Source organism: Rhincodon typus, chromosome 31 (genome assembly GCF_021869965.1).
Source record: "Rhincodon typus isolate 14 chromosome 31, sRhiTyp1.1, whole genome shotgun sequence".
NCBI classification, from domain to species: domain Eukaryota; kingdom Metazoa; phylum Chordata; class Chondrichthyes; order Orectolobiformes; family Rhincodontidae; genus Rhincodon; species Rhincodon typus.
Genome location: NC_063362.1, coordinates 25,335,163 through 25,350,303, shown reverse-complemented (window position 1 = coordinate 25,350,303; position 15,141 = coordinate 25,335,163). Strand labels below are relative to the sequence as shown.

General features: G+C 41.6%; 1 protein-coding gene across 3 annotated transcripts in view; it reads left to right on the top strand.

Moving 5' to 3' along the window:
- Positions 1-15,141, top strand: part of LOC109918601 (rho guanine nucleotide exchange factor 10-like protein) — a 184,708-nt gene that overhangs the window by 72,384 nt on the left and 97,183 nt on the right. For 2 of the 3 annotated variants that reach the window (XM_048615132.1, XM_048615131.1), the window contains exon 5: positions 3,288-3,315. In XM_048615132.1, the coding sequence (XP_048471089.1) occupies positions 3,288-3,315 (28 nt within the window). Of the gene's footprint in view, positions 1-3,287; positions 3,316-10,887; positions 11,104-15,141 lie in introns of those variants that run through there. The other variant, XM_048615133.1, reaches the window with a different exon arrangement.

Here is a 15,141-nt window from a genome sequence, read left to right as displayed (position 1 = left end):
CCTCTCCTGAAGGGCCTGGCTCTGGATTTAAGGTAAAAACTGAAAGAACTGCAGATGCTGTAAATCAGAAACAAACACAGAAGTTGCTGGAAAAGTTCAGCAGTTTTGGCAGCATCTGTGAAGAGAAATCAGAAGGGCCACCGGATCCAAAACGTTAACTCGGATTTCTCTTCACAGATGCTGCCAGACCTGCTGAACTTTTCCAGCAACTTCTGTGCTTGTTGCTGGTTTTATGGTGTTGTGTCCTTGTGTACAGTATGCAGCTATCAGCAAGGATTACTGAACAACAGTCAGGAGTAGGACCCCTGGGATATATTCCCATCTGTAACTTAACAGAAATAGTAGGAACTGCAGATGCTGGAGAATCTGAGACAACAAGGTGCAGAGCTGGATGAACACAGCAGGCCAAGCAGCATCATAGGAGCAGAAAGGCTGACGTTTCGGACCTGGACCCTTCATCAGAAATGGGGGAGGGGAAGGGGGTTCTGAAATAAATAGGGAGAGGGGGGAGGCGGATGGAAGATGGATAGAGGAGAAGATAGGTGGAGAGGAAACAGACAAGTTGAAGAGGTGGGGATGGAGCCAGTAAAGGTGAGTGTAGGTGGGGAGTTAGGGAGGGGATAGGTCAGTCCAGGGGATTCTCCAGCATCTGCAGTTCCTACTATCTCTGATCCAATTTTAACCCCACTGCGAAGCCTCTTCTAAGGAAACCCTGGACTGACCTATCCCTTCCCTAACTCCCCACCTACACTCACCTTTACTGGCTCCATCCCCGCCTCTTCAACCTGTCTGTTTCCTCTCCACCTATCTTCTCCTCTATCCATCTTCTATCCGCCTCCCCCTCTCTCCCTATTTATTTCAGAACCCCCTTCCCCTCCCCCATTTCTGAAGAAGGGTCTAGGCCCGAAACGCCAGCCTTTCTGCTCCTATGATGCTGCTTGGCCTGCTGTGTTCATTCAGCTCTGCACCTTGTTGTAACTTAACAGACACTAGATGCATTGACTATAGCTACAATTGATCAGCTAAATCCACATAGTCTGCAGATCAAACCTCAAACCTTATCATATGTCAGGCTTAGTACCTGACAACACAGTGTTTTTACCCAGTGGACCTTTGGTTGACTATGTGTCTCATTTTCAGAAACACAAATCGGGTCAGATAAATGAGTTGTAAAAGGTTATGAATGATGTAATGCTTTTAGCAAATGGATTGACATTTTCCAAGCCTATGATCATTACAATGGTCATAGTGAGGAATCGTCCCTCCCATTGGTTGAGCTAGAATCAAAGTCTAGTCTCAAAGTTGAAAGGTCAGTAATGGAGTCAAACTCTGATCACTCAACGCTGAGGCTTTTAAACGTCCTGTGCTGTGCACAGATTTTCCTCCAGAATGTCTGGAGAAAATTTTTCTTCAGTACTGTGTCCAGTTCTGGTCAGTCCATTACAAGAAGGACATTATTAAGCTGGAGAGGGTTCAGAAGAGATTTACCAGGATGTTGCCAGGAATGGAGGATTAGAGTTATAAGGAGACGCTGGATAGGCTGAGACTTTTTTCACTGGAGTGTAGGAGGTTGAGGGGTGACCTTATAGAGGTTTACAAAATCATGAGGGGTTTGGATAAGGTGAATGGCAAGTGCCTTTTCCCTAGGGTGGGGGATTTCAAGATGAGGGGGCATATTTTAAGGTGAGAGGAGAAAGATTTAAAAAGGGCATGAGGGAATACCTTTTTACACAGATAGTGGTTTGTGTGTGAAATGAACTTCCTAAGGAAGTGGTGGATGCAGGTACAGTTACAATGTTTAAAAGGCATTTGGATAAGTACATGAAGAAGAAATGTTTGGAGGGATATGGGCCAGACGCAAACAGGTGGGATTGTTTTGTTTGGGATTGTGGTTGGCATGGACTGGCTAGACCAAAGGGTCTGTTTCTGTGCTGTATGACTCAATGTCAGAGCAAAGCCCACACGAAATATTGCTAAAGTAATTTGGAAGTATGAAATAAGGTATAGCATCATGTAAAGTAATTGATTTATTTATAATAATAACATTCCAGGTGATTTTGCCTCTAGAATTCGAGCATCTTGGGAATCTGACAGATGCAGTATGTGAGTCTCATTCAGGGGAATTAATGGCTGGAAAGGTTCAGGCAGTGTCTGTAGATTTTACTGGAGGTACACTTGCTGGGACTGCTGCTCCCTACTGGCAGTGCAGGATCATGGAATTACTCAATTTGTTTTAAGGCAATTATACATATATTTGACAACATTGTTTAAAAAAAATAGTTTTTCATTTCATAGAAACACATTATAACAAACTGTTCCAGGGCCTCACAATGACCTAATTGGGAAATGTATAGCTCATAGATTCATAGAATCCCTACAGTGCAGATAGAGGCTGCAGATGGGTGCAGGTAGACCCATCAAGTCTGTACCGATCCTCTGAAGAGCATCCCACTGAAACCCGCTCTATCCCTGTAACCCTGCATTTAGCATGGATATCATGATTTATCAATGGGTGGCACAGTGGTCCAGTGGTTAGCACTGCTGCCTCACAGCGCCAGAGACCCGGGTTTGTTTCCACCCTCGGGTGACTGTCTGTGTGGAATTTGCACATTCTCCCCATGTCTGCGTGGGTTTCCTCCGGATACTCCGGTTTCCTCCCATAGTCCAAAGATGTGCAGGATTGGGTCAGGGTGGGATGCTTTTCAGAGGGTCAGTGTGGACTCGATGGGCCAAATGGTCTGCTTCCACACTGTAGGCATCCTATGATTCTTTAATAATCTATCAGCCTGCACATGAATGGACACTACAGGGCAATTTAGCATGGCCAATCCACCTAAGCTGCACATTTTTGGACTGTGGGAGGAAACTGGATCACCCGGAGGAATCCCATGCAGGAGAATGTACAAACTCCACACAAACAGTTGCCCATAGCTCCTTGTTCACTGAGCTATGCACGTCAGAAAGGTCCCATTTCATTCTGAAGTCTGTCCTGAATTAGCTACTCTTAGTCTCAGTATTGCTGGGGAGATTGTGGGCTGGGGAGAGCAGCAAAAGTAATTTGTCCCCAGTCTCTCACCAGTATGGATAGTGTCAGGCTACTTGAAGTTTATGTATGAAGTAAATCTGAATGAGAAGCCTGAAGGGTAGCTAACACTTATGGAAGGGGACACAATGTAAATCAACACATTCAGGAGATTGTATTTGGAAGGACTGACTTGGGAAAGAAAACTAATAACCTGCAAAACAATAATTGCAAGAATCCTGAATTTCTCTCATTTCTATTTCAGAATCTGCTGTCATTGCCTGTGCTTCAAGGTGAGCCTTTCTTTACTATATTTATTAGTTTCATAATCAATGTAATTATCTTACATTTTAAGGTAGGTATTTGCTCTGCTAAATCAGATAAAAGTTAATTTTTGAAAAATGTTTGTTCTCTGGTGGGAACAGTATTTAACTCGCATAACAATATCTCTTCAGGGAATAGTGGGGAAGTGTTGGAAGGATTAGCAGGCTAATTATCAATCTGTTGAACCGTATCTTGAATGCTCCTTCTATGGCCAGTAAGCCATGCAATGGGAATTAAACTCAGAGTTGTTGACTTCATGGTAGGGTCAAACCCAATGGAGCCACAAATTGGCTGGAAAGGTCCTTTCTTTGCTGCAGCAGTGCTTCCACAATGATACTCTAGGATAATAATAGCGCAAGGATCAGAGGGCTGTAACACTCATGGGAGATCTTGGAAATGATGGTTCTGGATGGTTTTAGCAGTAGAAATTGTAAGGCGTGGAGTTGCTGTCAGTGGTTGAATAGTGGCAGTGCATCCTCCAGACAGTAATAGTGAGGAGGGAAGGATGGCTGAGTGTGGGAGTGAATTGTTCTATTTGGGATGACGTTGAGCTTCTGAGTGATGTTACACTTGCAGCCATCCACAAAAGTAATGAGTGTTTCATCATTATCCTGAGCTGTGCCCTGTGGACAGAGTTTGAAGAATCATCATGTGAATCCCTTATCGCACAGTCTTTGCAATCACAGTATTGATATGGCATAGTAGTGAGGGATTTTGTGATGAATCATGTGTTTATGGATCAGGGGTGGTGGTTGGGCCATTTCTTGTTGGTAGCAGCCATTGCCAGGCACTTGAAAAGTGTAGGTGCCACTTGACAGGCCAAGACTGGATGTTGTCACTTCACTTTGTGGGAAGATGTATCATAGAATCCCTGCAATGTGGAAGCAGGCCATTCAGCCCATTGAGTCCACACCAACCCTCCATACAACATCCCATCCAGACCCACTCCACCCATTTAACCTTGCATTTCCCATGGCCAATCCACCTAACCTGCACATCTTTGGACTTTGGGAGGAAACCAGAGTACCTGGAGGAAACTCACACAGATACAAGGTGAATGTGCAAACTCCACACAGATAGTCTCCCGAGGGTGGAATTGAACCCAGGTCCCAGGTGCTACGAGGCTGCAGTGCTAATCACTGAGCCACTATGCTGCCCCAAGTCTAAGTCTGAATTAAAAACAGAAAATGCTGGAGAAACGCAGCAGGTTTGGCAGCATCAAAGAAAGACAGGGTTAATGTTTCCAATGCAGTGACCATTCGGCAGGACTGTTTAAGTCTGTTTATACACTGGCAAGGTTGCTTTGCTAGAAAAGGAATTGTGAATGAAACTGGAATCTGTGATATTACTAACCAACAGCTACACTCCTGACCTTTCAATGAAAAGTGCTTCCTCTTTACTGTGAATCCATTCCCTCTGTTGGAGATTGTTGGTGTACCAGTGTGTGAAAAGCACATATTTACTTGGATCAGGCCAATTGATGTGAGGTTGAACTCTAATAGAGGATGCAATTCGAGATTATTTTCAAAATCTATTCTAATTTAATCTTACCCTTCCCTTTACGAATTGAGGGAGGCTCACTTTTTGTCAATTTCTGGCAGACTGATGTTGCTAGAAATACACAAAACAATGTTGGAAATCACTCTATTTTACAGCAATTTCAAGTATTGAAGAACCATGTGCACTTTAAATCCTGCACAAGGAAACCCTTTAATGGCACGTCTGGGCTGAGAGCACTCACTGCAATAGTTCTTTAACTAAAGGAAAGAGCTAACAGAAAAATACTATTAATATTTTATTACTGTCAGTTCAAAATTTTAATGTGTGGCTGAACATTAGTGGAGATTAGATAAAGATTTAAGAATTGCAGTAAAAGGACAGTTTTTTTGCACTCAGGATAGAATCACGAGAATATTAAATTTCAAAGGGAACAGCTATTTATTTTACATGAAAAAGGGTGCTGACTTGTTGGCAAGTGGACTCTGGTAGGTCAAAGTGCTGCTACGGTCAATACACAGATGACAATTATTCTTAGACTTTTGTTTAGATTCAAATCAGGCAAGCAGACTCCATTTGAACCCAGGTGTTCCCATAGGGAATGCTCAAAGGAAATATTCTCCCACAAGCTTTTCTTTAACTGAGAAAAGCTGCAATGCTGGACATATTTTTAGTAATTATATAGAGACAAGGACACTGCGTGTGAATATATGTAGCTTGTATCAAGCGTAGGTGAGTCTGACTTATCATCTTGTATTGGTCGTTAGTGTAATTCTTAGCTCATTTGAGATTGTTAGGTAAGTGCAGCCCAACTGCAGAATGACATCCGCTGTTGGACCCTAAGTCCTGGGTTTTGCAGACCTGGTCTGGCAGAGTAGGATCTGTACTCTCTTTGATGCGAACAGTCAAAGGGATGTGCTGTTTGATATAATCCACTAATTATTGGCAGTACAGCCTACATACTTGGCAATATATGGTACTGAAATTCATACACCACATTACCTATTTTTGTGGTTGTTAGAACATCTTTTTAAGATAAGTAAAGATAATAAAGCTTAATTTTGCTGCTTCCAATTCAACCTAATTCTTCATCTTGGAATCTTGAGGTTTCCTTTTCTTTCTGAGACCTCTCTTAATAGACAAGCTTTACCTTCCCAAAACATTGTTCCTGTATTAATATGGTTTTCAGTTAACATTTCTTTTAATGTCAGCAGTTAATTATCTAAGATAAAATGCTGATTTGAAAATATTCCCACTCTTTGCAACTTTTGCAGCCTTGCACCATGTAAGCTTGTGTCTTTACCTAGATTCCTCAATTTAAAAAAAATGTTTAAAAATGAGCAGTGTTGAACACTTTAATGTGGCCATCTTCAAATGAATCCATGTCTCATTGAAAGACATTCTGGCTAGCAAATAATCATTGTTTCTTGATAAATGATTAATCCATTTAAGGAAGGTCAAAAATCTAAACAAGAGAAACCCCTTCCATTAAAGGTTTTGGCTCCTTAAATGTATTTTCCTTCATTTAAGTAAATCAAACATAATGATATGTATAATTTGTTCAACAGTAAAGCCTTGAGATGATTTGACAACTTGATTTAAGTATGCCAACAATTATTGGTCTTCCTTCTGTGACGAATTTATGGGTTTAAAGGCGTGTTTTCTCCTGGTTTCTTTTAGAGAGAGATTGGGGCACAGGTATCGAGCAATCTGAGAATATAAACAATTTGTGAGACCTTGGGTTTTTTTTTTAAATGTTGGAACGATAAAAGCAGCCTGGATGGGTGCACAGAAATTTTCTTGATCGTTTATCATTTCTTTAGGAAGAGCGCTAGTTCAAACAAGACATATTGCATTCTGAAATCTTTAGGGACGCACTTCTCATTCTCCTCATGAAAGCCGCTCCTTGCTAATGTTTGACCAGTGTATGTATGCAAGAGATTCGCTCTGACTGCTGTGTTCGGGATGCCTCAGTGACACTTGAACCCAGTGTTTGAAGTCATTGTTAAATGGACAAACAAACTTGGCATCTCTCCATCATTACTCTTGAAGCACTAATTCTTTGGCATCTCCAAAACCTGTTTGACGGAATGGTATTTTTAAACTTTACAATTCACCTGATAGATCTGGAAATCAGACAGATCTAGATTCTCGAGCATCCTTGTCTCCCAGGTAACAGGTCAGTTAGCATTGTTTCAGACAGGCCATTGAGAATGATTCCAGGTAGTGAAGATCAGGTTAGTGTATATTGCTCTGCTTACCCAATATACAGCTAGGTTTGGATTTAGCTCCAGGGCTGGGTTTGTTGCGGGGGAGGTAAAGCATGACTGGTGGTACTTGGTGTGGGCCCTCTGTTGTTGTGCCAACCACTTCCCGAACAGGGATCAGGAATGAGGCTCAGATTTTATATAACATCTCCTGTTTTAGTGTTGAGAAATGTACGATTTTCTGTGTTCAGATTTGAGTCTCAATCAATTATACAACTTTCTCCTCCTTTCAGTCCCTCAATGAACCACTTGTTGTGCAACACTGATTCACTTGTCCATCATTTCTGAACCCTGTTCTTTACCTTCCCAGCATCAATGCAGGCACAGAAGACACTACCAGGACCCTTTCATATTTTTTATTGGCAGGAAGAATAGAAAAGCAGAAAATTGCTTAAATTGAGAGAGAGCATAGAATGCTGCTGTATTGAGGGGTTTGGGTGTGCCTGTGTATGAATCACAAAAGGTTAGTATGCAGCCCGTGATTAGGAAGGCAAGTGAATTATTAGCCTCTATGACAAGAACCATGATGTAACAATGTAGGGACGTCTTGCTACAACTATTCAAGGTATTGCTGAAACCACACCTAAAGTATTCTGTGCATTCCTGTGCCCTTATTTAAAGAGAGATGAACTTATTTTTCGAAGAGTTCAGTGAGAGTTCACTCAGCTGATTCCTAGCATGAAGAGGTTGTTTTATGAGGAGACGTTGAGCAGGTTTGATCTATACTCTTTGGAGTTAGAAGAATAGAAGATTATTTCATTGCAACGTATGAAATTCTGAGAGGTCCTTGACAAGAGATGGTGAGAGGGTGCTGCCCCTTGTGGGGAATCTTGAACTAGGTGCACTGCTTCAAAATAAAGAGACTCCCATTTAAGACAGAGATGAGGAAAAATTTCTTCTCAGAGGGCTGTTGGACTTTGGAATTCTTGTCCATAGAGAGCAGTGGTGGCTGGGTCATTAAATATAGTAATGTATGAGTTAAATAGACTTGGTTTATCTACAAGACAAAAAGGTTATTTGGGGGTTGCTGTGTGGGATTGGAACAGACACAAAAGTGGAGCTAAGGCTATAGTCAGATTAGCCATGTGATCTCACTAAATGGTAGAACAAGCATCATGAGCTGAATGGCCTACTTCTCCTCCTTTTACTTTCTATTTTATGTTTTCCTGTATCTCCATCCAGATTCTTGAACTCTGCTTCTGGGTTTTACTTCCAACCTGATACTCTGTCACCTCCTCTCATAATAAGATCTTGCTGTATAAACAGTGTTACGTGACTGCTTTGCTGAATAGCTAGATTCCATCCGCATGTGTAACACTGAGCTTCTATTTGCTTGCCACTTGAATTTTCTATCCCTGTCTGACCTCTCTGTCCTTGACCATCCACAATGGTGCAACAAAGCTTAATTAAGGCATCTCTTCTTTCTACGAAGTGTTTTACAGACTGCTGGGCACAGCTTTCAGATCCGACTACCATTTTCTCTTCAACAGCAAGTGTTCAAGTATAAGATGATGCGGCAGTGCATCCAGGAATGGGGGAGGTTGTGTGCTAATGTTTGGGAGAGTCATGTATAGTTCACAGCTGGCAAGGTGGTCTGCACCCTTGGTTTCACTTTTTTTTTCCCACTATGCTCTGGGAACGTTGCAGCTTTCTTGGCATGCCCTGATTTTCCAGGTCCCCCTGGTCCTTTCGTTTTTTGCTGTTCCCATTTTCACACTCTCTGGCTTTTTGATCAATCTCCTACTTCCTTGAGGCCTCCCATTATCACTTCATTTTATCTTACTCGGTCGCTCAGTCATTTCCTCAGTCTTTCATGTTTTCACAACCTATTCATTTTTTCCTTCCTTTTAAATTTCCGCAACCCAGCTGTAGTCCTGTTTATGTGCTGCCTATTTACAGCTTCTGATGATCAATTCTAACGTTCCTCTCTCCAGAGCTGCTGACACCTTTCACCTTGTTCTGATTTTATTTCAGATTCCAGCATCTCAAGCATTTCCCTTTTGTTTTATTAATTGACCGGAGGGGATGGGGATTTTAATTGTTAACATAATCTGCACCAATCTGAAATGAGGTCAAATTGATTTCATATTGGCACACTTGCCATTTTTTGTTTGAAAACGTCACCACTTTTGCACCCATCCAATGCAAGAAGAATAAAATTGTTTCTCATTATTTTGACTGTGTCGAGTAAACCTTTCTGCGCTGGTCCACATCAGGTACACCACCAGTGTGAGGAAGGGTAAATTACAATTCATGTCACTGTTTCAGGCACTGTCAGTCCTGCATGGACAGCTGCTGTATAAAGCCTCCTCTTCTCAATCTCAGTAATGTGCCTTCATTATAAAATGAAAGAAAAATGAGGTGACAGTGGTATAATGGTAATGTCGCTGGACCAGTAACTCAGAGACTCAAGCTAATTCTGTGGGGACGTGGGTTCACCATGACAATGAATAGAATTTATATTCATTCAATAAATCGAGAGGAGCGTCGAAGGCTGAGGGGATGACCTTATTGAGGTTTGTTAAATCATGAGGGGCATGGATTGAATGAATTGCCAAAGTCTTTTTCCCAGGGTAGGGGAGTCTAAAACTTGAGGTGAGAGGGGAAAATTTAAAAGGGACCTAAGGGGCAACCTTTTCACGTAGACGGTGGTGCGTGTATGGAATGAGGTACCAGAGGAAGTGGTGGAGGCTGGTACATTTACAACATTTAAAAGATATCTGGATAGCTATATGAATAGGAAGGGTTTAGCTGGATATGGGCCAAATGCTGGCAAATGGGACTAGATTAATTTAGAATATCTGGTCGCTGTGGATAAGTTGGACCAAAGAGTCTGTTTCCGTGCTGGATATCTCTATGACTTTATAAGATGAAAATCAGTCTCAGTAATGGTGGTCTTGAAACTATCATAAATTGTTGTGAAAGCCCACCTGGTTGACTGGTGCCCTTTAGGGAGGGAACTTGACTGGTCAGGCCTGACTCCTGCCTCAACGTCTATTCACTGCCCCCTGAAATAGCCCAATAAGCCCCTCAAAGGCAAAAAATGCCCACATTCTATTAAATGAGACGAAAACCCATACTTAGAAAAAGAGTCCATTGAGCATTTCCATTACACCAGCCATCCTGTGAAAATCTTATCAGTTTTGCGTCAAACACCCACGCCCTGGGATTGCCACAGAAATATTTCATGCATGACACTCAAAGTTGCCTTGTTTTGCACGACACTGTTGTGTGTGACCACCAGCTGGTAATCCAAGACCACCCCTGATTTTATGCCATCTGTAAAACTGCAAACAATGTGGAGAAAAAACACACAAACAACGTGAAAAAGGTTTTAACTGACTGCTCGTCTCATTTTTTTAATGTTTTAGTGCATGTGAAAAGCTAGCTCAAAAATGTTAACGTTTAATCAGCATTTGGATGCATCTAAGACATTGATTTCCCTCAGCCAGATGATGGCGCTTTGGAACAATATACACTGGTTCTGCGTGCCCAGTGTTGCCTTAAGTGTATACTGGACTTAAACAGATAGCCACAGTGTAAATGCTCCTTAGTCAGTCAGCAAAGCAGTAATAATATGTGAATATCAATTATGCAAGAGACATAATGACAGTAAATTCTATTCGTTAAGGGAAAATGGGAATGATGTCAAAGAGTTAACTCCTTTGCTAGAATGCAAATAATGTGCACGTGATTTCTGACGGTTAGGCATGTTTCTCCACTGTGTCACTAGCTCCACCCAGCAACAGAGAAAACACAGGAACCTTACTACTTGTGTTGGAATGGTTTGTTCATAGCACAACAGATGTGTGACTGGATTGAAAAGAATTGATTTTAAAGAGAAATGCCTTTTGGAGAAAGGGATAGAGGAGGAACATTAAGTGTGGTGGTGAATGTATGTATGTGCTGCCTGTGATAGAGATGGGGCAGCAGGAGATGGACTTTTAAATCCCTGAGTAACAACATGACCTGCAGTAGTGGAGCTTGGAACAGGTATGTGTCTGGTGTTGTTTCCGTGGCTGATGGCAGTGTGGCGGTGGTTGCTTACATTCCCCAGTAAAGAATTGTACTGTGGAGTGGATATATCTTTAATACCATACTGGCTGTAGACACATGTTCCCACAAGTTCATTCATTCAATCTGTCTTGCGATTAATCCAAAATAGTTTGCCAGGAAGGATCCTCAGTTTAGTAAGACGGGTTACAAAATTAGATGATTCATTTTTATTTTTGTCTCCCCTTTAATTTTATTTGCCTTCCTCCTTCTGAAATGAACACATTTGGATTCTGCAGTTCATTATGCCCAACCATGTACATGAATGAGTTATTCATGCTTTGAAAGGAAGCATTTTCTTTCTGGTTTGCAATAACAATTGCATTTGCAACATTATCGATTTTTTTCCCATTTCTTGAAGGTACAAACTCATGGTTATCGTTCTACAGAGATTGACCATTGTCCATTACTTCCCCTACTGGTCACCAGTGTTCATTTGTCATACTAGACAGCAAAGAATGACAGACTATTTTTCCAGAGGATGCATAGCAGAGGATAATCCTGTTCTTACTTGCAAACCTGGGACTTTCACTTGGCAGAAGAGTAGTCAGTGGTAGAGTTTTAGAGTCATACAATCATACAGCACAGAAAAAGACCATTTGGCCCAATCAGTCCATGCTGACCATAATCCTAAACTAAAATAGTCCCATCTACTTGTGCTTGGCCCATATCCCTCCAAACATTTCTTTTTCATGTACTTGTTCAAATGTCTTTTAAACATTGTAACTGTACCTGCATCCACCACTTCCTCTGGACGTTCATTCCACACACATACCATTCTGTGTAAAAAAATTGCCCCTCGTCTTTTTTAAATCTTTCTGCTCTCACCTTAAAAATATGCTCCAAGTCTTGAAGTTCCCCACCCTAGGGAAAAGACACCTGCCATTCACCTAATCTGTACCCCTCATGATTTTATAAACGTCTATAAGGCCAACCCTCAACCTCTTGCATTCCAGTGAGAAAAGTCCCAGCCTTTACAACCTCTCCTTATAACTCAGACCCTCTATTCCCAGCAACATCCTGATAAATCTCTTCTGAACCCTTTCCAACCTAATAATATCCTTCCTGTAACAGGACGACCAGAACTGGACACAATACTCCAGAAGAGGTCTCACCAAGGTCCTGTACAACCTCAACATAACATCCCAACTCCTATACTCAAAAGGTTTCAGCAATGAAGGCAAGCATGCTAAATGCCTTCTTAACCACCCTATCTATACATGATACAAATCTCAAAGAATTATGTACCCCTAAGTCTGTCTGTTCGCCAACACACCTCGAGGCCCTACTTTTAATTGTATAGTCCTGCCTTGTTTGTTTGACCAAAGTACAATAGCTTGCATTTATCCAAATTAAACTCTATCTGTTGCTCTTCACCTTGTTGACCCATATGATTGACACCCATTTGTAATCTTAGATAACTTCTTCACTGTCACTATACCACCAATTTTGGTAACATCCGCGGACTTATTAGCCATGCCTTCTATATTCTCATCTAAATCATTTATGTAAATGACAAACAAAAGTGGACCCAGCACCGATCCCTGCAGAACACCATTGGTCACAGGCCTTCAGTCCAAAAAACAACCTCTCGCCATCACTCTCTGTCTCCTGCCATTAAGCCAATTTTGTATCCAATTGGCAAGCTCATCCTGAATTGCACGCAATCTAACCTTATTAATTAGTCTACCATGCCGAATCTTGTCAAAGGCTTTACTAAAGTCCAAGTAAACAACGTCTACTGCTCTGTCCTCATCAGTCTTCTTGGTTACTTCCTCAAAAAACTCAAATCAAATTTGTCAGACGCGATTTCCCTCACACAAAACCATGCTGACTATCCCTAATCATTCCGTGCCTCTCCAAATGCATATAAAACCAAATTTTCAGAATCACCTTCGACAACTTAAAGAGAATGCCAGCTAGTTTCTCAGCATGGGAATGCTTAGTGTAACTACTTCCACTCCAATTAAAAAAGCTAATTTGATACAGACTGAGCACTGAACCGTAGACCTCTCTGGACTGTGACAGTCAGTACACTGCGACACTTCACACCAATACATGTTGTCCATTTTTGACAGTGAATGTGATTGAATTTGACAGAAACTATCTGCCCATGCTGGCTGTCATCTACTGTCTGGAGCAGTTTTGAGCCTTAAATATAGGAAAGCACCAGATATGAAGAGTCATTTGAGCTGAATTAGCTGATCTGACCAGGGATGAGGGATTTTAGTTGGAGAAGCTGGATGTGTTCCACTTAGAGCAGAGAATGATCAGGGTTGTTTAATGCAATGTTCAAAATTATGAACGTTTTTTAAAGTAGACAAAGAGACGTTGTTCCCATCAACAGGATTGTTGGTGACTGGGATACAAGTTTAAGATAATTACCAAAAGAATCAAAGAGGACTTGAGGAAATATTTTTAAGTAATGATTGTGTGATCTGGAGTACACTTCTTGAAAGGGAGTTGGAATTTTGTTTTAACTCATTCATTTGAGGGCATTTCATTTATTGCCCAGAGGGCAGTTAAGAGTCAACCACATTGCAGTGGGTCTGGAGTTACGCATAGGCCAGATCAGGTAAGGATGGCAGTTTCCTTCCCTAAAGAACATTAGTGAACCAGATGAGTTTTCCCCAACAATCGATTGAGATCATCATTAGACTCTAAATTCCAGATATGTATTGAATTCAAATTCTGCCATCTGCCGTGGTGGGATTCGAACTCTGATCCCCAGAACATTACCTGGAATTCTGGATTAACAGTCCAGCGATACCACTACAAGGCCATCACCTCCCCAACTTGCAGAATGAATTGGAATTATGGAGTATAACAAGGTATGGGATTAATCGGATAGCTATCTAGAAGAGATAGAATGGTCATTATGTGCTGAATGGCCTACTTTTAGCTGTGTTGTTCTATTTTATCTCAGTTGGGGAGATTATAGGGGCATTATTCAAACCACGGGGAACAATGACATGTTTGCAAAGCCTGACAAGAAACATGATCTCTTGGTCTCAAAAGTACTCACCAAGCCAGCTTTTGTTTACAGCTGAGAAAGGGTCATTTGGTTACAGATGTGTCAAGACAAGGAGAGAGCTTTGTGAAATATTACCGGTGAGGTGACAGCTCCAAATATTACTGTGTTGCCTTCCAGCTGTCCTTCAGCCTGCCGTGCTGTCCATTTCAGACTAGCACTGCATTTTACCAATAGTCAAGGCATCTGTGTGTTATAGCCTGATCACAAGGCTTGATGGGATCAGTCAGACATGAGCTACAAAATGCAGGACTGACCATCTGGAGATGTCTCTGTCAGTCCTTCCTGTTAAAACCTTCCAGTTTTAAAAATCAAAGCATAGTGCCATCCAGTTGAGGTTGATTTATATCATTTTCTATCTGGTCTTTTACTTGCTTTTTAAAGAAAAGGTTCTAAGCACTTCTGATGACACAACTCGGTCTAATATGGAACTACAGAAATCTTGGGTATCCATGGTCGCAGCTTCATGTTTGAATTTAGGCAGAGCAGCAGAAGTGATTTGAAATAATCTCGAGTGTTCCGGAGCAGGGAATCCTGATTCTGATCACTGACCGTATGAACACACAGCATGATGTATACATGATTTAGATGAGAATATGGAAGATTACAAAGAGATCTTGATCAATTGGGTCAATGGGCTGAGGAGTGGCAGATGGAGTTTAATTTGGATAAATGCGAGGTACAGGTAGTTCTCCTATAACGCGATAGTTGCATTCTTGTGTGACCTTGTGCTGTAGAAAATTGCCATAGAAAATCACGTTATAGGGAAATTGCTACAGAAAATCGCTGTACCTGTACCGTAGAAAGTTCGCGTTATCTAAACAGCATCCACTGTTCATCAGAGATAGCAGGAACTGCAGATGCTGGAGAATCTGAGATAACAAGGTGTAGAGCTGGATGAACACAGCAGGCCAAGCAGCATCAGAGGAGCAGGAAGGCTGACGTTT